General features: G+C 44.2%; 1 protein-coding gene across 1 annotated transcript in view; it reads right to left on the bottom strand.

Annotated features, from left to right (window-relative positions):
- Nucleotides 1-1838: 1838 nt before the first annotated feature.
- Nucleotides 1839-26270, bottom strand: part of LOC117266604 (phospholipid phosphatase-related protein type 3-like) — a 29685-nt gene continuing 5253 nt past the window's right edge. The window contains exons 2-9 of the mRNA XM_033641859.2: nt 22639-22742; nt 22030-22215; nt 18778-18907; nt 16136-16331; nt 8833-8890; nt 5314-5487; nt 3551-4381; nt 1839-2997 (exon numbers count right to left, since the gene is read on the bottom strand). Of these exons, the coding sequence (XP_033497750.2) occupies nt 1978-2997; nt 3551-4381; nt 5314-5487; nt 8833-8890; nt 16136-16331; nt 18778-18907; nt 22030-22215; nt 22639-22719 (2676 nt within the window). The 5' untranslated portion in view covers nt 22720-22742 and the 3' untranslated portion in view covers nt 1839-1977. The remainder of the gene's footprint in view (nt 2998-3550; nt 4382-5313; nt 5488-8832; nt 8891-16135; nt 16332-18777; nt 18908-22029; nt 22216-22638; nt 22743-26270) is intronic.

The raw sequence follows: 26270 nt of genomic DNA, 5'->3' as shown, positions 1-26270 counted from the left end.
TGCTGATACTGCTAACAGTGCTAACAGGGATTGCATAGAAAGGGGTTTTACAGCAAAAAATTTAGCCACTTACTCACCGGTGTGACCTGAGAGGAGACCAAGGGGTAGGCACATTTTTACTGCAACGCTGTTGGGTCAGGACTGGCGGAAAACTCTGAATTACTGTTGCTAGCTAGTTCCCACCGGAGCTGGGTGATGCACATTGCAGTAAACTGAAGGTCAGTAAAATGAACTGGCATCCGTAACCTTAAAATATTTGGTTAGTGGTTAACCATTTACATTTCATGACATTAACATTTGGAACCCAGTGGCTATTGTCTGGCTTTTTTTATTAGCTTTTATTGTTTTAATTTATCTGCATTAATGTGTAGATATCTGTTTATAAAGATTAGCTGTAACATCTCAAGTAGCTAATCGGACTGTTAACAATGACCGATGTATGGAAGAGTAAAGTCTTGGTCTGGATACACGCTAGCTACGCCACAACCCCTTAAATATTGGCCATTGTCCCCAGAGGCTAAATTGTCATCAGGCCGATAGCCGAAAGGTTCCAAGATTTACATCCTGACAACCCAAAAGTTGCTCTTAAGAATGTCTTAATACTGATCTATAAAGAAAAATCGATAAATGATCATTGATAAAGTATTGCACAGTTAGAAAGTGATACCAAAACCTCTGAAATGCTAACAGGTACAGACACTGCTAGCAACACAAGCCCGTAAGCTGCATCCCACCAGCACCTGTTTGAGCCAGTGTGCATGTTGGTGGTGATGCTGCACTCCTGGCTGGGCAGCTTTCCATTAACAGTGCCGTCACCATTGTGATTTGCCAGAGGGCCAAATGCAAAGGGCTGCGGAGGGAAGAGTGCGCTAGCATGGTTTGATAAACAAACGTTAATCTCCTTAGTGCTGCTTCAGGCACTGTGGCAGGTTTTGCACACAGCAAAGACAGACTGGCTGCCGAGCTCGCTGTGCCGCGCGGCCCAACCACCCTCTTCACTTAAGGAACAATTCTCTTTCCATTCCACCGCCTCTCATGTTTACAGCAGTAATCCATTTGGTGACGTCTGTATTGGGGTGCCCAACTGTGCGTGATCCTCCTTATGCCCAGCCCTCCTCCTCCTCCTTCTTCTCACACCCCAACCAGAGGCAGCGCTTCCTAAGCCGGCTCTCTCTGGTGGATACTGACAGATTTGCTTGGCGTCAAACATAAAATTCCCCATTTTGGTTTGTGTATTCAGAGGGGCAAAAAGACTCTCATGCTTTTGTGAGTTGTGGCTAATACTCTTGAACCTGTGGTTGAACTTAACATTACTGCATTCTTTTCTTTGCTCAGAGCTTCTGGGTGCTTTAAAGCACAAGTTTTTCAGCTGGTTACGACGGCAAATTCTCTGTGTGTAATAGCTGGCAACCTCAAACAGCTGCGCTGGTTTAAGGAGAGCAAGTATTGCCTGTAGTTGTTTTGTTTTCTCAGTCTTATCCCTCCTCTCAAGGGAAACTTGATTTAGCAAATCCCAGACCGTTCATTGTGATATCTCTCTTTCAGCTGCAGCCTCTCCCACTCCTTCGCTGAATGTGCTTTAAAGGAACACAGAGGATGTGCGTGCTGAATCTTGGGTTTTTTAATTCTGCACCCTGCTCTCTCTTTGACTCCCCTTTCTTCTCTTGTCTGTTCTTTTCCCAGTCAGTGTCGCTGAGCCGGCGCTGTGGGCAGTACGTGTGAGCAGGAGAAAACAAGATTCCCCGCTGAGTGCGTGTGAGCTGCCAGACCTCCCCGTGCTCCTCCACCCCTGCTGTTGCCTCTTCCTTTGCAGCATTCTGACCGAAGCGTCTGCTCTGGTATCAGAGTCTCGAAACCTTTTTGTCATTTTTCTAAAGTCATAAATCTCTATTCACCTGCCACAATCTATTTTGTTTCACTGTCTCTTTCAACTGAGTCCTCTGAAGCACAATCATTGACATGACAATCATGTCTTTACTATAACATCCTCTCGTTCTGCATGGCCTTGTAGTAGTGCTCCTGCTCGGCGTGGCTGCGGGCAGAGACAGAGGGCCGACGAGGCAGGGTGGAGGAGCGGGACAGCGCCTGGCTGTGGCTGTCCATCAGCAAGTCGGGATGGGGAGGAGGGGGGAGCATGCTGGAGCAGGACGGGTGAGGAGGTGGAGGCATGGAGGATGAGGGGTGAGGTGGAGGTGGCATAGGGGAAGAGGAGGAATGTGGAGGTGGGGGCATTTGACAGGAGGATGGGTGAGGAGGCGGGGGCATGTGGGAGTGGGACGGGTGAGGAGGTGGGGGCATTTGAGAGGAAGATGGGTGAGGAGGTGGGGGCATGTGTGAGGACACTGGGAGGGGTGGTGGGGACATCTGAGAGGACAGGTGAGGAGGCGGAGGCATGTGGGAGGAGGCAGGGTGAGGGAGGTTTGGAGGCAATGGAGAGGTGCTTGGGTGTGGAGGGGGAGGCAAGGGAGAGGAAGAAGAGTGAGGAGGCGGTGGGGGTAGAGGGGATGACAACAGCTGGGGAGGTGGAGGCAGGGGGGAGGAGGAGGTGGGGAGAGGCGGGGGAGGCAGCTCCTGTCCTCCTTCGGCACTGCCGCTGGCTGAGGAGGAGCAGAGCGAGTCCGTTTTCACGGGGAGTGTCCGGTAATCCCGGTAGTGACTGACATTGTCCTGTCGCTGCAGGGCCACACGGTGTTTGTCCCCTGCCGTGTCGGTGGCCATCATGTTACCGCTGATGGTGTTCCTCCACTCCCACGGCTTGCCGTTACTGGCCGACACACGCACCACCGGGTGGTGAGGGGCGTGAGCGTCGATTGTAACGATGCTTCCGCTCCCGGCAATGCTCCCTGGGTTGCTCCCGGTGCAGCTGTCTCGATCAGATGGGATCCGGTAGTAGGGCGACTCGGAGCAGTTGGACCCTCCGCCTGAAGAGGAGCCACCTTCTGATGTCTTAGTGGAGGAAGTGACTCCATGACCCTGCTGCTTGGACATGGCTATCACCTGGAGGACAGAAGGAAAGATGCTCAGACAGGAACGATCAAGCAGCTGCTCCAGATCAGCGAGCACGTGGACCTGTTTCTGATTTATCACCTGCTGTTTCCAAAGTGAACTTTCAATATGAATGAAAGCAGCCACTGCAGAAAGGAGCTATTTGTATTTAGGAAACAGGTCTGCACCACGATAAAGTTCAGTTTTATTACAGTAAATACTGTAGAGGGTAACAGCAACAAATTCAATATCCCTCACAGACATTTTATTAAGCTTTAACTCCACCTATAATAAGTGTTTGAACCCTTGGGAGAGTATTTCATATTGGAAAGTAATCAGTGAAATTGCCTCTGACCGTGTTGTTCTGTTATGATTTTACCACCAAAATAAATCATCAGGTGTGTCGCGCACACACACAGCGTTTGGCAGCTATTAAATCTCCAGACTAAACTATATTTATCAGGACTGGCTGCGTGCCACTGGAAATCAAAGAATGAAAAATTACAGCTCAAAACAATGTAATTATTTTGATTTGCAGGCGTTCAGTTTGTAATTTCTCCCTCACCTGAGTGACTCTCTGCTGGCTGGGCGGCTGGTTGGGCTGCGTGTTGGGGACACGAGGAGTCGACACTGCGATGGGCCCCGTCCCCGGCTCCTTCACCCCTCCTCCCTCGGTGAGCGACAGCCACTTGGCGCGCGTCTTGGCACTCTTCGGTGAAACAGGAGGCGGCCGAGTGGCCTCCTCTGGGATGTGAACGAGCGGGGGCGCCACCACCATCCTGGCTCCGGTTGGCGTGGCGGTGCCCTTGTTGGCTTGTACTGTGGGATAAAGAGACGAAGGCATCTCCTGATCTCCTTCTCCCGCCGCTGCTCCTCCTTCATCTCCTCCATCCCTCCCGTCCATCCCCTCCTCCTCGTCTCGTGAGCTCTGGCTGCGCAGCTCCAGCGAGCGCTGCCTCCACTCTGACACCAGCTGCCGAGACCTCTGGGGGTCAAAGGGCACGTGGAAGGTCATGTGACGCTGCGTGGTGGGGAGCTCATCCGAGGGGGAGATGGGGCTGTTCCCGTTTGCGACTCGGGGTAAGGTGTTGCTGAAGGTTACCATAGTTTCCTTGCCCATGGGACCTCGGGTCGCAAGGAGCTCCACATCGGCGCTCGCTCGTTTAAGGGAAGCCAAGGATGCCTTCTCCCTCCTCACCTTACTGCGAGCCCCAGACCCCAGCCCAGCCCCCAGCTCCTCTCTGCTCTCAGACACCCTGGGAGTCTTCCTGTACAGGGAGTCATGACCCCGCTGGCTCAGCACCCTCAGGCTGTCCTTCTGCTGAGCCGGGGCCAGCCTCTGCAAAGAGGGAGCATCTTCGTCTGATGCTTTGAAGTTTCCCACTGCATACACAGCCTGACACAGGGATACAAGGAGGTGGGGAGGAGAAACAAATGAGGAGATTGAAGCACCCAGCATGTTAAATAAAGGCTGAAGCACCCAGCATGTTAAATAAAGGCTGAAGCGTGAAACGTATTTTCTTTAATCTTTGGGAGGGAAAAAAATTGATATTCATGTTAGTGGGGAGCAAGTGCATGAATAGGCATTTCTCCCTCTTCCTCCTGTTTAGTGAGGTCAGCATGAATCACTCTCTTCCCCCTCTTTCAGGATTCATCCTTTAATGACAGAAGCAAGCGCTCACCCCCTCTTAAAATGTGAAAGACGATAGAGAAAGAGAGCTAGAGGAGGAGGGAAGCGTGGAGAATGGCAACGACAAGTTTTCTTAAAATGAAGTGTGAAATTGTTCCAGAGAATTCTTATCCGATTATTCATTCTCTCTCTCTTCCCCTCCGTAATAGAAAAGGCTATATATAGAGCCTGCCAAAAAAACTGCGAGGAGCGAGAAGTATGGAAGCCGCACGGAGAGGAGAGGTGATTAAAAAAAGAGGCATTTGTTAGCACATGCTGCGATAGCGTTAGAATAATACAACGGGACGATTCAGTCACGGCAAAACAACTAAGCCACTTAATTAAAAAAAACGAAATCTATTTATGTGTATTCGGTCATTCCCACCATGCTGCATGCTGACTGTTAACTACTCCCTGGGGACAAAACAAATCCCTAAATGCCTACAAACATATGCTGGCACTCATTTCACAAACTAAATCCTGAAATAGGAAATCCATTTTAAGACTATTCCACTTGTTTAAATGTCTTTCAGCGAGTCACATTAGTAGAAAAGGTGCAATTATCTTCAAACCAGCCAAATAAATTAGGACCTTTAATACATTTTGCCCACAGATTTCAGTCTGGTGGGTTTTTTTTTGCTTTTTTTTGCGTGACTAACCAGGTAGACTCCGATGCCGGCTCCTATGAGGTATCCCACGTAGACGTCTATTGGGTGACTGCGGTGCTGAGTTATCTGTGTCAGCCCGGCGAGGCCCGCCGCCATGCAGAAAGCAAACACCAGCAGCGGCTTCAGCAGCTTGGTCGTGCTGCTGATGCTGGCGTTAAAGTACATCTGTGGACAGAGAGACACGCATCAGTGTGGCATATGGAGAATGAGGTGCAGGTGTCAATAAAAAGCACGACAACACACTGGAGAAAAGGTTTTACCTGAGAAGTGAGAAAATTCACAGTTTTACTTTGTGACGGAAAAATATTGCAGGCCTCATCTTGTATATCTTAAACTTTAGGAAGAAATAATCTCACATTTTGGGAAATTGCTGAGAGTAAAATGGAAGGATTGATACCACTCTCATATCTGTCTGTTAAACGAACAGTTTACCCCTTAATAAAAATACATATTTTCCCTCTTACCTGTCGTATTTATCAGTCTATATTATTTTGATGCAAGTTGCTGACTGCTGGAGATGCTGGAGACGAATATAATGGAACTAGATGGCCTCGGCTTGTGGTGCTCAAAGTGCCTCAAAAATACATTTGAAAAACTCAACGGCAATGTCTCTTTCCAGAAATCATGACCCGGTTACTCAAGACAATCCAGACCTTGTTGTGAGCAGTTTCATGTAGGAACTATTCTCTTTCTACCAAACTACACCCGCCAATCATATCACTGCGCAGAAGGAAGCGTGCATCTACTACTAACTCACCTCAGCACCAGTGAACTAGATAATGTTGCAACCGCAACTGAGAAGGACACCATTAATGCGAACATCCCGCACTGTCACAAGCCTGTCTTCCATGAGTAGGTGCACATGTCCTTCTGCAGGAACTATTTTTTTCTACCCAATTACAGCCGCCAATCCTATCACCACACAGAAGAAAGTGTGCATCTACTGCTAGCTCACCTAGCACCACTGAGCTAGCTAAAGTTACAGCTCAGTCGAGGAGGATGGCGTTAATGTTTACATCTCGCACAAGCACAAGCCTATTTTCCATGAGTAGATGCACACTTCTTTCTGCAGGAATTACTTTCTTTCTACCAAACTACAGCTGCACAGAAGCAAGCATGCATCTGCTCATGGTGGAGAGGTTTGTGCTTGTGACAGTGCAAGATGTAAACATTAGCTGAGCTGTAACGTTAGCTAGCTCAGTGGTGCTAAAGGAGCTAGCAGTAGATACACACTTCCTTCTGCAGGATTCACAAGTGTAGTTCGGTAGAAAGAAAACAGTTCTTGCACGAAACTGCTCACAACAAGGTCTGTGGATTATCTTGAGTAACTGGGTCATGATTTCTGGAAAGAGACATTGCTGTTGAGTTTTTTTTAATGGTTTCTTTCGGTGTTTTGGGCACCACAAGCTGAGTGCCATCTAGTTTCAGTATCTTTAAAAGAAGGCAGACATCTCTATGGCCAATATCTCCAACACTCAGCGACTCACACCAAAACAATCTAGATTCATAAAGAGCACTACAGATAAGAGGAAAAATACATATTTTTGATTTGGAGGTGAACTGTCCCTTTAAACATGAAGCTACAGCGAGCACCCAGTTAGCTTAGCTTAGTATAAGGAGTAGAAGCAGGGGGAAACAGCTAGCTTGGCTCCGTTCAAAGGATAAATCCACCTACTAGCGTCTGTAAAGCTCACTAATTATTACATTACATCTCAATATTTAATCAGTTAAAACAGCACAAAAATGACAAATTGTTATGGTACACAGTTGCCCGTCCCAGATTACTTTTTGGCCAGGAGCAGTGACTTCCTGTTAAACCACCATTTGTCATTTTTACGCTTCAGCTTTTGTGCAGATTAAAAAAAAGAGTTTTTGAGGTTCAAAGTGTCAGGTTTTTTTTTTTTTAATATTTGACTGAACTATCAGCCTATTTCCTGTGCTTCCATTCTTCTTGCTAAGCTAAGCTAACTGTGTCCTTGCTGTCCTAGCAAAAGTGCAAATAATTGTATTTGCCAAAATGTCTTATTATTCCTGTAGACACAAAAACGTTTATCCAACTGGGTGACATAATTTCACTTGTTTCCAATGCAACTATATTGTTTTATGTTCCATGAAAGTTAAGTAAATGACACTACCTCAGCTGTTGTTAGAGGTGTTTTAAGAGTAAAGTCTGCTGCATATGAGGTAACTGGGTCATTAAGATGAACAGGCCTATTTTTCTGACAGTAAAACAGAACAGGGATGTAAGCAGAAGGGCCACAGGAGGGGAGAGAGAATATATTTATATATTTACATTGAGATTCTGTGCATGCACTCTATATTTGGGTTACATAAAGTGGAGGACAGCTGAGTGACAGAGGAGCAGGCTTTGCAAAAATATCCATTTTAACAAGCTTGTCCATCTTGTCGCGAGCATAAGAACCCAACTTTTCGTGAAGCAAGACTCTGACAGAAGGCTGACATTCAGTTGTTCCCAATGCAATTCAAATTTCAGTCTCTTTCTGTCGAGCTTTTGCATATTTCTAAAAAAAAAAAGGTGTGAAGGGAAGGTATGGAAACAAGTGGGAGTCTTTACTTTGCTGTGAAGGTTTTCTGAGACTGACTATAAGACATGTGTTTTAATGTGGCGATCAGTGTAGAGGAATCTGACAACAGAATTAATGGGCTGCATCTCAACTTTGCAGAGACAACACGTTGTAACTCTAGCAACCACAACAGCCGCTTTCTTCCTCTTCCTCCTCCTCCTCCTCCTCCTCCTGCCTTTTCTCTCTCTCATCAGAAATCGGTCTGGTGAGCTTTAATGAGCACACTCTGAGCCCAGCGAGGCAGCAGTGATATGGCCAGTAGCTTGAGTAGCCATTGGTGGAGGAGAGTGTAGGAGAGTGTTTGTGTGTAGGAGGGTGTTACCTCATGGAAAAATGACATTGCTACTTTGCTGTACAGTTGACATACTGCTGCTGTCAGCACCGGACCACAGAATGGCAGAAAGCTGCTGCACATATGCACCAGGAAGTAACAGCAAACGGAAATCTGACCTTAAAAGTCCTGTTAGGTTTTAATGTAAGATTTGGACAGCTCTTTGGCCTGGGGATACTGTTGTGTCGAATTTGGAAATCTCTGAGCGAGTAAACACCATAATGCAATTGCAAGTTATGTATGAAGTAACAGTGATTTCATTCCAGCTAAAAAATCCTCTGATATGGAGGAGCTAATCTTGTGCTGCCAGCAGCCACGTTCGTTAAGAGTAAGTAGAGGAACATCTGGATACTTATCATGAACACAGATAGTTGAGCAGATAAACTGTCAGTTGCATAAACTCATAAAAATGTATGCAAGGATAAAGGATAAAGAAAATGTGGTGCATTAATATTAAGGCATCTGCAAGGATTTAACCAAAATGTGACACAAACTCAGAAAACCCCACACACATTCGCACACAGTTTATGATGCAAATACATCATACTCAATGTACATCACCACAGACGGCAAGTGAGACACAGAGGTGCTTACGGAGATATAGACAGCAGCGAAGCCAGAGAGCGTTGCATGCTGGGATGGAAATGTTTTCCTGAGGGGAGAAAAGGGGAGAGTTAGGTGTGAAAGAGTGAAGGCAGAGAGACAAAGAGAGATTTGTTTTTTTCACCAAAATAAGCCGAGTGGATTCTGAGTGTGTTTATTTGCCTCTCGAATAAACCTGTGTAAAGCTGTTTCTGATGTTGGGATTGTATCTGACATTAAAACCCGTGCGGCTGCCCATCTGTGTGTTTGTCAAACGGAGCGTGCGTCCTTGGATGCGAGCATTAATAAACACAAAGCGAGTACCAAGGGGCATTAGTGGGAACATTAGGAGAGAGAGAATGAGCTGAGGTCAGAGCTGCTAATTTACAGTTTAGGGAGACTGAATCATAAATGTCATTTAATTAGCCTCACTAATGCATTGTTTATGTAAGTGTCTTTATCCTTGTGTTTACCTTCTCCCACTTGTTCAGGATTAAACCTGTGTGTATGTGTGGGCAGGCTGGGTGAGTGTTCTGCTGTCTTTGTCAGGACCAATTTAAGTTTGAGAACTTATTTTTATATAAGGACTGCTTTAGGATGAAGACTTGGATTTAGGCTCATGCTACAGTTACCTATAGGTTCGGCCCCTTTTCAAAATTCATACATGTTATCCCTGTGGTCTGAGACACTCTAAAATTAAACTACACAGGAGAGTGTTCATTACCATAATTACTGGCACAACAGTAACGCAGCCAGGGCCTTATCACAGCACACTATGTCAGAAAACTCCACATTTAAGCTATTTCAAAGATGGCGACATACCAACTCACTGGCACAACTGGTCTGATCCAAACATCTCCAATAACAGTTAACTCCAGAGCGCTGTATAGTTCAAAAGCCATAATTTATTGAAACTAAAATTTACGTTTTGCGGTTTCGCAAACCTGTCAAGCTGCAGTTACAGTTTGCATCCATGTCTGTGAAAACATGGATGTTTCACACACCTTCCTTCCTGGAAGATCTTTACAATCAGTACAGTTTCAAGGTGAACACCCAAGATTAATGTCACTGATTCAGTATCTGACCAAATGTCTCCCCTTCTATCCCTGATTCATGATGTTGAGGAATGGCCCGAAAGGTGTTACTGCAAACTATCATGATGTCACAGCAAAGGTGACCTTTGAGATATAAAATGTCATCATTTTATCCTTTTAGACATTTGTGAGCAATTCTGTCGTAATTTAAGTAGGAATTATTGAGTTATGGCCAAAAACATGTTTTGTGAGATCACAGTGACCTTTACATTTGACCTTACACTACAAAATTCTAATCAGATCATTGTTGAGTCAAAGTGGACATTTGACAAAATTTGAGTAAATTCCTTTAAAGCCTTCTTGAGATATCACGTTAAAGAGACCAAGATGGGTGCAAGGTCACAGTGATCTTGTCCTTTGACAGCTAAATTCTTATGAGCTCATCCTTGATTCAAAATGAATGTTTGTGCCAGAATCTGAAAAAGAAAGAAAGAAAATCCTTCAAGGTGTTCTTGAGATATTGTGTTTAAGAGAATGAGACAGATGAGGTCACAGTGACCTTGACCTGCAACCTATGACCACCAAAATCAAATTAGTTCACGATTAAGTCCAAGAGGATATTTGTGCCAAATTTTAAGAAATTACCTTAAGGTGTTCCTGAGATATAGTGTTCATGATAATGGGACGGACGTACAGGCGGATGGACAGCAGAGAAACTCGGGGGAATTGTGCATCGCCACTTTATGTCCACTAAACTTGTTCTGCCACTGACAGGCTCACATTGTTATTGTAAGTGTCTGACAATATAATGGAAGAATCATGACAGAGATGGATCTTTTTTATTAAAGGATGAGGTCCTTTGTGTTTAACCGGGAACAGCCTCAAAATCATGATTGCGAAAGCCACCAGACTCCATTTAAATAAACAAGAATTTTATTATCATAAAACACACTTCATTCAGAGTCTACAAAAACAAAATTACACTAACAAAAGCCATCTTGGCTCTTCCTCCCACTGTTCCAACAACCACCTACTCTGGTTTGGTTGCATTAAACCTTTTATTCACCCATGTAGATGTGAAAATATACTGGGTCTACACACACTAAAATTACTGTATATTTAAATGGAGTCTGGTGGGTTTGGCAATGGCAATTTTGGGGCTGTTTTGGGTCAAACAAAAAGAATCCTACTCTTTACAACAAAGGTCTATCTCTGTAAGGATAATTTCCATAATGTTGTTAGACACTCAGCCTGTCAGTGCCAAAAACAAGCACTTTTAGTGGACATACACTGAGGTTGCGCAATTGCCCCTACTGATTACATGGCATCTTGTTTTGCTGCTGCCAGCTGCAGCCCTCTCAATACTGGACCAGTTTCAAAACCTTTTGTTTCCCTTTAACTTACTAACTGACTAAAGTGGAAGTCGTAATTTGGTTAGTGTTCCCCTTTAAGTTTATGCTAATTGTTAGGGTTTGGCATTTAGTTGTGATTGTTAAAGCAATAATTTGATACTTTGGGAAACACACTCATTAAAGCGAAGCCAGCAGCCGGGTAGCTTAGCTTAGCACGAGCTTGGGCAAAGAGAAACAGCTGGCCTGGCTTCTTGTCAAGGTGCAGCAACTTCCTGAAGTGTCTGCTGGTTTCCTAGCAACTGGCCTCTAACAAGAGGGGCACATAACCCCTTGTGGAAAGGTTGATTGTCATTTCTCCATATCAGCTGTACGGATTAAGATGACCAACTGCTGGCTGTAGCTACATCTTTAACCCATATCTGGTACCCAAACGTAAATGTAATCAGAATAATTCCTTTAAGGTTCGGGTTAGCGAGGGAATGCATTACGCCGATAAGGGTCCTCACAAGCACAGAAGTACAAACGTGTGTGTTTGTACTACAAGGATTATCCCTATATCAGCTTTTTCTTGCTGTAATCTTTTCTGTCTGTACGCACTTATTATGCCTGTCTAATACCCATATGCTGTATCTTGTTTGTCCGACCTCTGTCAGTTTGTTACGCTCTGCACTGCTAAAGAGTTCCTTCAGAAGCTGAACGTAGCCGCAGCACCTGCAGATGAGACGCTACAGCTGAGCTGAGCACAATGAGAATTAGAGAGGGCGCTGTAAGTTTTGTTGTACAAATAAACACTTAACTTTACTAAGCAGCACATATTAATAAGCAAACACTGTATTATTTCAAACATCCAACTGGAACAGTTTCACTCCTTTGCTATTTTTAATCTCCTGTAATCCTCTTCAGATGCAAATGAGTTTTGATGACTCCTCGCCTTAGTTTGCATACACTCTCCTGCAGATAGTGATGAGTAGGACTTTACAGTACACTGTGCAACTGCTGTGAATCCTGTGTTCTGTAGCGTTTTATGATAAAGCATATATTCATATGAGCACCGCTTCGATTGCAGGCATATATACAATATATGGTATTATTGTAAATGGCTTTGTGCATCAACTGGAAAGCAAAGGGAACTAACATTGCTGAATTCTTATTCTGTGGCATTGGAGCAGCCTTCTACATACACTAACATCCTGTAATAAATGCCCTGTATATATATATACAGTACAGGCCAAAAGTTTGGACACACCTTCTCATTCAATGCGTTTTCTTTATTTTCATGACTATTTACATTGTAGATTCTCACTGAAGGCATCAAAACTATGAATGAACACATGTGGAGTTATGTACTTAACAAAAAAAGGTGAAATAACTGAAAACATGTTTTATATTCTAGTTTCTTCAAAATAGCCACCCTTTGCTCTGATTACTGCTTTGCACACTCTTGGCATTCTCTCCATGAGCTTCAAGAGGTAGTCACCTGAAATGGTTTTCCAACAGTCTTGAAGGAGTTCCCAGAGGTGTTTAGCACTTGTTGGCCCCTTTGCCTTCACTCTGCGGTCCAGCTCACCCAAAACCATCTCGATTGGGTTCAGGTCCGGTGACTGTGGAGGCCAGGTCATCTGCCGCAGCACTCCATCACTCTCCTTCTTGGTCAAATAGCCCTTACACAGCCTGGAGGTGTGTTTAGGGTCATTGTCCTGTTGAAAAATAAATGATCGTCCAACTAAACGCAAACCGGATGGGATGGCATGTCGCTGCAGGATGCTGTGGTAGCCATGCTGGTTCAGTGTGCCTTCAATTTTGAATAAATCCCCAACAGTGTCACCAGCAAAATACCCCCACACCATCACACCTCCTCCTCCATGCTTCACAGTGGGAACCAGGCACGTGGAATCCATCCGTTCACCTTTTCTGCGTCTCACAAAGACACGGCGGTTGGAACCAAAGATCTCAAATTTGGACTCATCAGACCAAAGCACAGATTTCCACTGGTCTAATGTCCATTCCTTGTGTTTCTTGGCCCAAACAAATCTCTTCTGCTTGTTGCCTCTCCTTAGCAGTGGTTTCCTAGCAGCTATTTGACCATGAAGGCCTGATTGGCGCAGTCTCCTCTTAACAGTTGTTCTAGAGATGGGTCTGCTGCTAGAACTCTGTGTGGCATTCATCTGGTCTCTGATCTGAGCTGCTGTTAACTTGCGATTTCTGAGGCTGGTGACTCGGATGAACTTATCCTCAGAAGCAGAGGTGACTCTTGGTCTTCCTTTCCTGGGTCGGTCCTCATGTGTGCCAGTTTCCTTGTAGCGCTTGATGGTTTTTGCGACTCCACTTGGGGACACATTTAAAGTTTTTGCAATTTTCCGGACTGACTGACCTTCATTTCTTAAAGTAATGATGGCCACTCGTTTTTCTTTAGTTAGCTGATTGGTTCTTGCCATAATATGAATTTTAACAGTTGTCCAATAGGGCTGTCGGCTGTGTATTAACCTGACTTCTGCACAACACAACTGATGGTCCCAACCCCATTGATAAAGCAAGAAATTCCACTAATTAACCCTGATAAGGCACACCTGTGAAGTGGAAACCATTTCAGGTGACTACCTCTTGAAGCTCATGGAGAGAATGCCAAGAGTGTGCAAAGCAGTAATCAGAGCAAAGGGTGGCTATTTTGAAGAAACTAGAATATAAAACATGTTTTCAGTTATTTCACCTTTTTTTGTTAAGTACATAACTCCACATGTGTTCATTCATAGTTTTGATGCCTTCAGTGAGAATCTACAATGTAAATAGTCATGAAAATAAAGAAAACGCATTGAATGAGAAGGTGTGTCCAAACTTTTGGCCTGTACTGTATATATATATATGTATATATATATATATATATATATACACATGTCTATGTATATATGTGTCTTCTTCATATGTTTTTTTTATTCTCTTCGATGCAGATTTTGAATCAAGGCAGGAGACTTTCTGTGTGTCCATGGATGCTGTTTTCAGATATAACTGACCTTGAGTTACTACTTTAAAAAAATCAGATTGTTATGGATTTTATCCGTCTGCTCTGTTTAGCCCTGATCACACAGAAAGACTTTTAGCAGCTGGAGGCGGCCTTTTGTAATTGTTTTCAATGGGAGTTAAGCTTTTTGCTCACGTTTTTTCCTCAACTCCTCGAGTTGAAAAAACTTCCAACTCAGAGCAGGAAAACGCTCCACTTCATCTTATTTTCCATCATCTTTTTATCCCACTGTCCAATCGGATGATTTGAGAGGCGGGCCTTCTGTGGTGGTCACGACAACAAGTTTACAGTTGGTAAACAATGGAGGAGAAACTGGTGGTAACAGTCGCTGGATACCCATAGCTATACAGCCCGATGTTAGATAGCAGGTTGTCAAACTCATCCTAAAATATGCCTGGAAATGGCCATCATCGAGGAGAAGCTCCTGGACCAACTGGTGGTACTCCCTGTGATCCACCGTCTTTTTTAGGGTCTCATGTACCCACACAGATCTCTGTTTCCCTGTGCCCAACAAACTATTTGCTGACAGCCTCTCACCCTCAACCAGAGCTACAGCAAGTACCCTCTGCCTCATCGTTTTAGGAACTAGATACTAATTACTGTGAAATAAACAAAAAACGGTAGACTGATTGAACGGGAAGGTTGGTGTAAGGACGCCATAGGGTAAAAAGGTGCATCAGGCGTTTTCATTTACTAGTAATGTACAGAGGTATGCATGAATGGAATTAATTCCCTCAACATATCACACAGGAAAACAATAAAGATAGATTTGAAATTCTATTGAAGCAGTGCCTTTTGACTAAAACTTAAATCATCCATAAAACAGACAAAAGCCTAATTAATAAATACCAAAGGTAAGTTTGACTGTGTGGGTGTTAAGGGTCTGTCTTTGTTTGTGGTGCAGGGATATTTAATTAGTGATGGTTTTATATTTTCATGTTTTCCAACTGAGACGACAAGAAAAGGTGACCTATATATAGGGGTGTGCCATATCATAAGGTTCACGATAATACAGGTATAATTTTTAATATCATATGAGCAATTCATATCATGATACTTGCGATATTTCGACTTGCTGACATTGACGTCATAATGTCACCCATGGCAACAACAAGCATGGCTGAAAGCGTAACTATTACCGAGTCTGCGGTGGTTCCAAAAAGAGGAGCAGCTTCCATAGTGCTGAATAAACTGTGGCGTCCTGAATGTTTTATGAACAGCCCCGGACTTCTCAGACTCATTTAGTGAATTACTGCTCAGAGGGAGCTCATTCAGCGGCTCCTCTGGCAGCAGCACAGCGTCTTTCCCTCTCCTCTCACGCTGTGCGCACACGGGAGTCCGTGTCATCAAGTGATTTTGTCGTAAACCTTTGGTAATGTAAACCTACGTGACGCTTGCGGCTCGACATAAAACTCCATATATCTGAATGTGTGATAGTTGTGGTATCATAGCAGCCTGTCACAGGTTACAGCGTGATGATTAGAGGAGAAATGGCAGAGCATAAAGGTCCAGGTGGGAAATATACCTATATAATATGACTCATACACTGAACTTAATGCGTGGTAAAAATGTTGTTTTTCCTGGGAACTATTCCTTTTAATGCACATGTAACTCATGTATGTATGTATGGAAATACTTGATCTAATATTACAATAATGTAGCATCATCAGGTAATCAGAGCAAAATTAAGCCCCAAACTGGCGGTTACTTACCAAATGCAATCATTAAAAAACATAAATCTTAATTATTGTAATAGTCTAGTGCTGTTATTTCAAGTGTTATATGTGAGATGTTTTGTGCACTGTAAAGTGTAAAGTTGCTGTGGACCTCAGGAAGAATAGCAGCTGCTGCAGTAGCAGATGAGGATCCTGATAAACGAAACTGAAGCTCTCTATCTCTGTCGGCTGTCTTACCTCGCTGACATGATGGCATACTGGTCTTTCCCCATGCAGATGTCCCGTGTGATGTAGGCATTATTGTCACATGACACTCCTGGGGCCGTGTAATTGGGCTGGCAGACGGTGAGGAAGAACGGGGCGTGGTAACCGGTCGCTAACTGGATGACATCTGTCACCAAGGCTGTTGCCAGGAGACCGAACACATGAACACCTGAGGGAGAGAAAGAGGCAGGAGACAGAGATAGAAACGATAAGGCGGCTTTGAGTAGATGAACTAAAAGCCCCTGGTGACTTCTTCAGTATGAGCTGCTCGCTGATGAACACCTGCGGGGAAAAAAAAAACCGACACTAAATTTGCTCCAACAACCCGAAGTGACACCACGAGCCTTCAGTTTGTTACGTTGTGAGAGCTTTTCTGCAGACAGTGAAATTTAGCAAGGTGAATTAATTACTCTTTTCACTTCAAAGCTCAAAGTCTGCCTCAAGATATTTCCCATGGAGCATTATATCATGCCTATTTCTTTTCAAGTCACCCTTCATTTAATGCATGTAATTAGCTTATTTCCCTACTCTAAAAAGTGGAATCAAGTTGGAGGCTCAGCTGGTAACTGGAGCAATTTGTCTGAGCCGAAACTGATTTCCATCTTAACAACAACAGCATTTTGTTCTTAACTACTCTCAGCAGGCAGTTTTTCACAACCTCGACTCTGCTGATAGCCTAACGACCAAATGTGAAATACACATGGAGACGTGTTTCTCTCCCACTGACCTTACTTTGAAGGATTAATCCTCTGTATTGATAGCCATGTGCTTACATTACCAATACGCTGCATCAGGAATCACTATGTCAACCAACAGCCATATATCAAAGTATCCTAGGGCAAAAATGTAACCCTTACACTCACTGGCCACTTTATTAGGTACACCTGTTAAACTGCTCTTTAACACAAATAGTTAATCAGCCAATCACGTGGCAGCGAAGAAAGGTGATTTAAGTGACTTTGAACGTGGCATGGTTGTTGGTGCCAGACGGGCTGGTCTGTCAGAAACTGCTGATCTACTGGGATTTTCACACACAACCATCTGGTTTACAGAGGATGGTCCGAAGAAGAGAAAATAACCAGTGAGCAGCAGTTCTCTGGGTGAAAATGCCTTGTTGATGCCAGAGGTCAGAGGAGAATGGCCAGACTGGTTCAAGATGATAGAAAGGAAACAGTAACTCAAATAACCACTGGTTACAACCAAGGTCTGCAGAAGACCATCTCTGAACCAACAACACGTCCGACCTTGAAGCAGATGGGCTACAGCAGCAGAAGACCACACCAGGTGCAACTCTGGGATGCTATCATGTCAATATGGACCAAAATCTATGAGGAATATTTCCAGTGCCTTGTTGAATCTATGCCACCAAGAACTGAGGCAGTACTGATGGTAAACTAAAGTTGCTTTCACACCTGCCCTGTTTGGTTCGGTTCAGTCTAACTCAAGTTCCTTTGCCCCCAAAGCGCGGTTCGTTTGGGCAGGTGTGAACACAGCAATCGCAGTCGGGTGCGCACCAAAACAACCGGACCGAGACCTTCTTGAAGTCCGGTCACAAACGAACTCTGGTGCGGTTCGTTTGTGGTGAGAACGTGTTCCGACCTGGATCTGAACCAACTGCAGTCACATGACACATTGTTTGGGTTAAACATGAGCATGTTACAGTCCTGGAGGATTATTAATGTGCACCTCCTCCTGTACTGCCTTAATATGCACATTCAGCACATCCAATGCATCAAAACATTGTTTTCCAGTTGGAGCCGCGCCTCGTTTTCAAACTGTATGGTTTGACTAAAATGAACAATGACAGCAATATAGTCCACGATGAGCAGCGCTAAAATCAACCTGTGTAGTTGTCCCTCCATTGTGACATTAGAAAGTGTCACATTTATCTTGCAAGTGTACTCTTCTTCAACGTTTGGTTTACTTCCTGGATTTTTCCCACATGGAAATTCTGACCAATCAAGAGCAGCTTTGTCGCACAGACATTTGATCTGGTCCACTTGTAAATGCTGCCGTGAGAACACGAACCAACTCTAGGTAATTATATAACTTAGTAACAAATTTAGTCAGTGACTCCAACCAAAGCAAGACAACTCTAGGTCTGAAAGCACCCTATAACTCTAGCAATATCTTACACATTGTACCTTTAACTATCATATTTTCGTTATTTTTACAGTGATAGCTCAAAATGACTCAAAAAGAGAAACGAAACACAATGCAATGCATGACTCTAAAGGAGAAAGATATATGTCTAGACTGAAAAGTACTTAAAAGAATTAACAAAATAGATAAATCCGAACACATTTGAGCCTGAACACGGCTTCTGCAGTGCTGTCACGCTTACACAGCTACTAATGTACTTAAATACACTTCACAAGGATTCACTTCAGTGAGGTGCTTGTCTTGGATCATTTTATATGCTTCTTCATCACCGACAGAAAAAGCATTTATGAGAAAATAATTCTGTTTGACAAACCATGCAGTTAACGAGACCCTCTGAAAGATGGCCCCTAAGGCAAACTGCACCGCAACTCCGGCTCTGTCCATAACAACTGCCATTTATCCTCCCAAACTTCCTCCGAAAAAGCCCCAGAAGGATTAGCAGTTGGACGTACCGACGAAGCGCACTGTTCTGCGTAGGAAGGAGTTGAAGCTGCAGCCTCCAGCATTGATGCTGCTCTCCGACTTGGGACACGTCTTCAGTTTGGACTGCAAACAGTACATGAGGCCCTCCCCCAGCATGATCTACAGACAGAGGGAGAGAGGGAGGTAAAATGTGGGAGAAAAACTCATTTCTGTGTATTTATTTATGTTGTTTAGAGCACAGCGTGAGGCACTGAGAGAGGAATATAAAAAGGAGCAAAGAAAGAAAAGGAGAGGAAAAAGGATAAGAGCGCTATTAAAGTCAAATATCCATTTGTGTGATTGTGATCTACGGTGAGAGCAAGCTACTGGGAGAATGGAGGCGAGGTGCTATTGAATAGTGATCACTTCCAATCAGAGTGATAGATGAGTGTTGGGGAGCTCGGCTCGTTTCCATGCTGCTGATGGATTAGCAGTGTGTGTGTATTGATTGGGGAGAGGGGGGGTTGTGGCATGGTTGATGGTGTGTGTTGGAATGTCAGGTGTGTATTTATCAACGTGTCCATTGATTCTGCATTTCTGAGGGGAGACTGAATTTGTTCTGTGAGTGTTGGAGAAGCCATACGTTTGCATATATGTGTGTGATGTACGCATTGGTAAAGAAGTGTTTTGGCGTGATGTATGTGTGTGTGGAGCGCACGAACAAACCCCCAAACCCCACGACAAATTAGACTGCGGATCCTCTGAGACAAGATTTTACCCCTCTGACTCCACTATGGGAAGATTTTATTCTTGTACAGCCTCACTAGACCAGATTTTTACATGAACAGTGGATGAAGTGTTGCTCAATGACAAAGCCGCAGGGTATTATTACTCAACAAGCTTTTTGGCTTTAGGTGGTACAGACTGTAATTCTCCTCCTATCAGGCCAGTTTGCAGAAGTGGAATCAGTTTCCGATGATACAAAGATCTCATAAACCAACTGTGCTCCACCTGCCCAGCACCAACAGGAATATTAGCAACTAGCTTTAAAGAAAGCGTAGTCTCGCTCACCAGACCTTTCTCAAGAAAAGAAAGGTCTCGCTGGGCCGACTCTCACTTTAAGATTGGAGAAAAAAAAACGCCCCGGCTGCTTGTATTTCTTTCAACCAATCACAATCGTTCTGGGCGGTGCCACAGCAACGGTGCGCTTGCAAAAATATTGCCGGGGGTAAACAGGTTTTGGTGTAACACGCCCACAAAAATATCGCCTACAGGACGCGAACCATGGCAGAAAAATGGCTACATCCCCGCAAGATCAAACACAGCAAAAGTTAGTAAATGACGTGTTGAAAACTGCAACCGGAGGTGGTAGGGCGGGACTTCAGCGGGTGGCTTGTTCCGCCCAATGAGAGGCTGATCTATGCAGCGAACTTCCGCCCACTCAGACTAAAGAAAGTGGAACATCCGGAAGGCAAAAGATATTTTTCTCAGGAGCTGGTGGCGACCAAAACAGAGCTACAAGGAAAGACTCTGACCTCACATTCACCAAGTCTAAACGAGCTATATACAACAGTCAGAGCGGGACCTGAGAGTGTCCCACTGGCTAGCTTACCGCCATCGCCCCCGTTCACATACAATGGTTATCTGTTATCAGGATGGTGCTGTCGTGGAAGCGTAGCGCCCATCCTCCAGTTTCCCCACAGGTAACACTGTTAGCTCTGTCAGTACGGTTGCAGCTGTTAGCACTGTTCGTTGAGTTAGCACGGTTAGCTATTGGCTGTAGGCTCAGACACCTCCATCTTAAGAACCGTGTACAGACTATCCCACCCCAGACTCTGAATTATAGATATGCTCTGAATATCACATACACCTCCTTTAAATGAAGCTCAGCGTAAGTTCAATCAGGAAGACTTTCTTTGCGCTCCCACTACTTCTTCTAATCAGCTGACTATGAGTGTTCACTCTTCTAGTTATCCAATCACACTTTGCCATGATCTCTCTCAGCCAATCAGGATGCTACTGCAAAATTTTAAATCTGCTCTCTCCTCTGCTGCTGTCAGCTGTCTTTTTAGGCAGAATTGTCGCGCCCTCCTCCATCCCGTTCACCTCCAGCCATCGCATCCAGAGTCCAGGATGAGCCCAACAAAGGCTCATTCCTCTACTCATCCAGATCATCAGCACTTCTCCATCTTCCTCTCATCTCATCTTCACCACCTCTACCACCACCAGCATCTAGACACCAGGTGGGGTAATCGCCAAAAACATTTCACATTTTTCATTCTTAAGTGCACATGTTAATATTCTTTTACTATTAAAATGAGTCTCTCCCGATTGAAATAATTCTGTATGCTGCTAAACACTAGAGCAGTCACTAATGCTTTTATTTCAAGTGGAAAAAAATCTGGTAACATTACACAATAGTGAAATTAAAAGGCTAGAGAGTCAGAACCAAGATCAGCGAGCACAGCCTATCTAAGCTCTCTGTTGGATCAAGAAACAGCTTCTTTTTAATAACAATACACATTATCCAGTGCGGACTCACATTTATCAGCAAAACTATCAATACCATACACACTCCTAGTATCTCACTCCCAACTCTTCATATACAGACACTTGCTCAGTGGCCCTACACAGTCAGTTTCAGCTCTTTATATTCATATTGTCCTGTAAAATAAACTTTTGTGTTCACAGGAAATGTACAGTTTCCCTTCATTAAATGCATACAGTCTCTTTACAAAGGAAACTTCCAATGTAGATTTACTTATCCTACTTTTTAGGTTTTCTTTGTTAGGTTTAAAAACAAAAGTCCGGAGCTGTTCATAAATCATTCAGGAACCCCAGGCCTAATGAAGCCGCAATTTAATCCACACTTTTGGAACCATAGCAGAGTCAGTAATAATTTTGCTTTTAGCCATGATTGTTGTTGCCGGTGGTTGATTTAATGTAATCCTGTTTTGTTTTTAGGAAAAAATATGAATACATAAATCACCATGTAAAAATCCATTGGATCAGCTATGCATTTTTGAGAAAATTTAAGAGAATATTTATCGGCTTTTGAGAGAATTTGGCACACAGTACCATAGGCATCCATGAATTGAACTAAGCTTGTCTAACATTACCATTCACATGCCTTAAAAACTGCAGGCAACAAGGAAAAAGAGCACAATTGCCCCAAAAATGTCAGTGGTGCTTAAACTTCCCTTCAATTTGCGAGAAACTTCCTTTTATCCCCTCCAACAATGTGTGTGTGTGTTTGTGTGTGTGTGTGTGTGTGTGTGTGTGTGTGTGTGTGATGGACTTACAGATGCTGCAGGACCAGCGAAGGCCAAACTCAGCAGCATCAGCAAAGGGATGAGCTCATCACCCGTCTCCACGTAGGGCATGGAGAGGTCACGGTCATGGCAGCGGAAGCCCACCATTGCCGGGGACAACACATCTGTCAGCTCCAGGAAGTACAGGGACACCAAGGAGGAGAGGACGATGGGGAGCTAGACAGAGGCATGTACGCCCACACACATACACACACATACACACACCCACCCAACACACGCACAAGGACAAGGACAAAGCAAAGAGTGACTAGCATCCAATATTTGCTTGGAAAGGTGCGATTCATCCAGTGTTTTATCTCAGCTCCTACCGCCACAGCTAACACACACACCTTTAACACACACAAGGGACAAGAAGAAAGCGATGACACCACAATATTTGCCGGTGAAAAACATCACAGTCTGCTTTCAGTAGAGGTCAGATGCCTCCAGATGCAATGAACATAAAAGCTCACTGCTGGTATGACTCCATACAGCAGAGCGACTGATTCAGCCGGTGATCGATTCGGTAAATCTAGTGAGTCATGTTGACCAAGCATTGATGTATAAAAAGAGATGATTCATCAATCTATTTATACGTACCTCTACAAAATAAAAGCATGGCAGCAGCGTGATGCTGTCTTTGGGTGGTTTCTTCTTGGCTTTGTTTTTGGGGGACGTCATCTTGGGGTGGGACCAGTCACAGCCTGTTGGGATAACAGATTGCAGAGAGGTGTCAGGGACGAGGCTTCAGAGCACTTTCATGGATTTCCACCATCAATATTTCTGAAAGCATCAAAAAGCCACTCCAGCTTCCTTCGGTTTGATGAATGAAACATAGGTTCGATAAGTTTTCAAAGGCTGGCGAGAGGTTTCACAGTGCATGAATTACAATGCATTAGTTTGAAAAATGAGACCTCCCATTAGTAAAATGTATTCAGAACAATGTTGTTGTGGTGTTGTTGGTAATGAGGTGCATTATTAGTCTTTGCACACAGACACACAAGGTTATTAAGATGCTCTAGATGCCGAAAAGTCAGGGCGAAATCTACAAACAGAAATATTAAATTCCAAGGGAAGCTTTTAACTTCCAAGTGGTTTCCAGACAACAAATTCATCCGCCTCACAAACACATAGACATACACGCATGCCGACATCTCCTGCCATCAATAACCTGTAGGCGATCAGAAGGCCTCAGAGAGAAGCGAGAGCCAAGGGCCCGAATGGAAAACTAAACAGTGTTAAATATTCACAGCTCTCCCTACAGCTCCCCATTTCTGCCCATCCTTCTATCTCTGCATCTGTCTTGCATTTGCCTCCTTCTCCGTCACTCAATCTCACCATCTTTACCACGCTGTGTCCCATTTTCCTTTATCACCTTCTCAATCACCCTCCATATATACTTCCCTTTTCCTTCCAGTCTGCTTCATTTTTCTAACACTTCTCTTTTCGCCTCTCTTTTTTTCTTCGTCTGGATTGTCTGGTTTCCTACTCCAACATCCACATCTGTCCCGATATCTCAGTTTGCTTTGTTTGGTCAGTACTGACATGACCCTTTGGCAGCCACAGTTTTGTCTAGTAGGCTGATATTTAGCATTGAGGTCAAGTGTGTGTGTGTGTGTGTGTGAAGGTGTTATTTTGTGTTTCTGCTGATTGGCTTAAAATAGGGGTGGGGGATGGGAGTGGCCTCCTGCCAAGAGGCACATAGGTTCCAAATGGATTCACAGATTGGGCCAAGATTTTATGAGAACATTGTTTTGAGCCAAATGAAGCTGATTAACTGTTCATGCTGATTGGTAAAATGGACCAACGCATGGATGCATATGTATACATGGTTGCAGCTATTGCAAATTCGCACTTGTTAATATAGACTGTGTACCAACCAATATGATGAACGTGAGGATCTGGTTTTGCTTAAAAGCCTCAGAGGTGTGTCACTCAGGTGTGCAACAACACATTCTCACTCCCAACTCCTAAATACTGACTGTTGTTCAGTGGCTCTGCACATCCAACCAAGACACTCTAGCCACCCTCGAGCATCAGCTCTGGACACCCAGGGCTGCCCTCTAATAGTTGAACATACGTTAGTTGACCAGAAAGGTTATCAGTCGGCAAGACTTTATTAGTTGCTTAGTGGCAGGAAAAAAAACAAAACAAAAAACATGAAACTCTGTTAGGAGCTGCACCTTGTCAAAATAAATCAAAACCTATATGACTGGACCATGTGGGAATTTAATTCGAAAGGACAGACACAGGAAGAGGCCACGCTCAGCAGTCAGATAGGAGTCACGTTACGAACCAATCACAGCTGACAGATATCTTTCCCTTCTTCTGTAAATATTCAGTCTGATAAATACGGAAAAGTTGATCATGTTACCCCAGGGCCACACCGGACGCGGAAGCGCTGCGAATAGCCTCGAAGCGCCGTGAAGCAAAGCCAGTTTCCTTTCGGAGCCCATGTTAACCGAGTGTGTCATCCACACCGGTGATACAGCCTCTGGGGGCAGACCCCCAATTTTTTGGCATTCTGGTTTGATTTGGGCGGAGGAGGCGAATTTCTCTTTCCGACTTCCGTTTATATACAGTATAAGTAAATATGCTGAACCATTGCGATGAATTCAGAGTTTGCAATGACGCCAATTATGTTAATTAACCTGGCAACAACTGCAGCCGGCTCAAACGTGATTGATCAATATCACGCGGACTACAAACAGCCTACAACCGGAAACCAGGGCTCTTCCGCTCTTCTTCCGGAGGCAAGATCTCTGGGGTTTGCCTACAGACTCTACAGTCTGTATATAGAGACTACCAAGCAGTTTAAGATGCAGCATGTGTTTGGCCCCTAATTTCCAGGGCTGGTACCTGCGGTTATTCCACAAGCTAGTTAATAACATGTCAGGCAGGAAATCCTTTTGAAATCATTTTGAGAAGGTGAAGGACGAACCCAAGGTGATATGTAAACTCATCTTCATTGGTCGACTACAAACATGACGTATCATCTGAAACATGGAAGTAGCTACATGCCCATTAGCCCACAGCGTCATTAACAGGCGGCTCAGTGTGTGACGTGCACTTGTAGATAAAATATAGGCCTATATTAATGAAGGTTCATTAGTACGGTTTTGTATTTCTCTGTAATGTAGCACAGTGTTAACAATGTTACTGATACTATTCTTTCTCACATCTTCAACTCAAACCATTGTGTTGCCCCACCCAAAATACATTATTTAATAATTAAATTAATATCGTAAACATGCGGGTGACAAGTCTGGGGCAGCCCGAGTTGTTACTAACATAAAGTAACATCACGTGATGATTGTCACTACACACACTAGCACACTATGTTCAAATAATTCAATTGACTTTTGGTCTCACATGGGACACAAACAGTGGACCCCAGGATAAAAGTTCTGAGCTTGTTTGACCCATACAGCCTCCCTCCCGCCGTATTCGGACTTCCTCCCCCTTTATGGCAGAGTTATTGCCAGGAGTGTCAAAAACTGCCACTGCCCAGTGCTTCTCATACCGCCGCTAAGGGTACCTCTGTGCATCAGTGTCTGATGTCAAGGGTCACTAGCCAATCATCAGTTTTTGGCGAGTTGGTAGTGAGACCAGGTTGAATGAAACCTGCTGCACTTTGTGTCACGGACCTGCTGAGCCAACGAAAAATGAATTATACTATCCAGAATGGCTTTCAGTGGAGAGTTTTGTCCTCCCATTATTGTGTAAATGAGGTTTTCTACTCGCAATTTCCTTTTTCTGGCACACAAAATGACAATCTTTAAGGCAGATTGAATTTGAGCACAAAATCAGCTGATCTGAAGCTTCATTCCAAAAATACTTCCCTTCAAGAAACTCAGATTGGCTGAAAGCTGTCTCGGCATCTCTGCCTCTTTCTGCCTCTTTCATCTCCTGTCTCTCCGTTTTATTGTCGTTTGCTGGGTGTTTGCTTAGCTTTGCTTATTTCCCCCTCACTGGCACTTTCTTTCACTTCACTTTTTTTGTCTTTTTGCAGTTTGTGTACAAATCCCCGTCTCTGCTTTTTCGACCCTTCTGCACCCTCCCTTCTCTCGCCATCTGTCCTTCTGTCTTAACACCTCTCTCCCTACCTCTCCCCCCTTCTTTTAATCTCCATCCTCCTTCCTCACTTTCTGTCTCTCTTTCTCTTCAAGATAAGAGGGCCTGACCCTGAGGCGGTGTGAGGCAGAGAATCAAAGACTTCTACAGTCTAATTT

This window comes from Epinephelus lanceolatus, chromosome 15 (genome assembly GCF_041903045.1).
Source record: "Epinephelus lanceolatus isolate andai-2023 chromosome 15, ASM4190304v1, whole genome shotgun sequence".
NCBI lineage: Eukaryota > Metazoa > Chordata > Actinopteri > Perciformes > Serranidae > Epinephelus > Epinephelus lanceolatus.
This window is presented reverse-complemented; position numbering and strand designations above follow the sequence as displayed.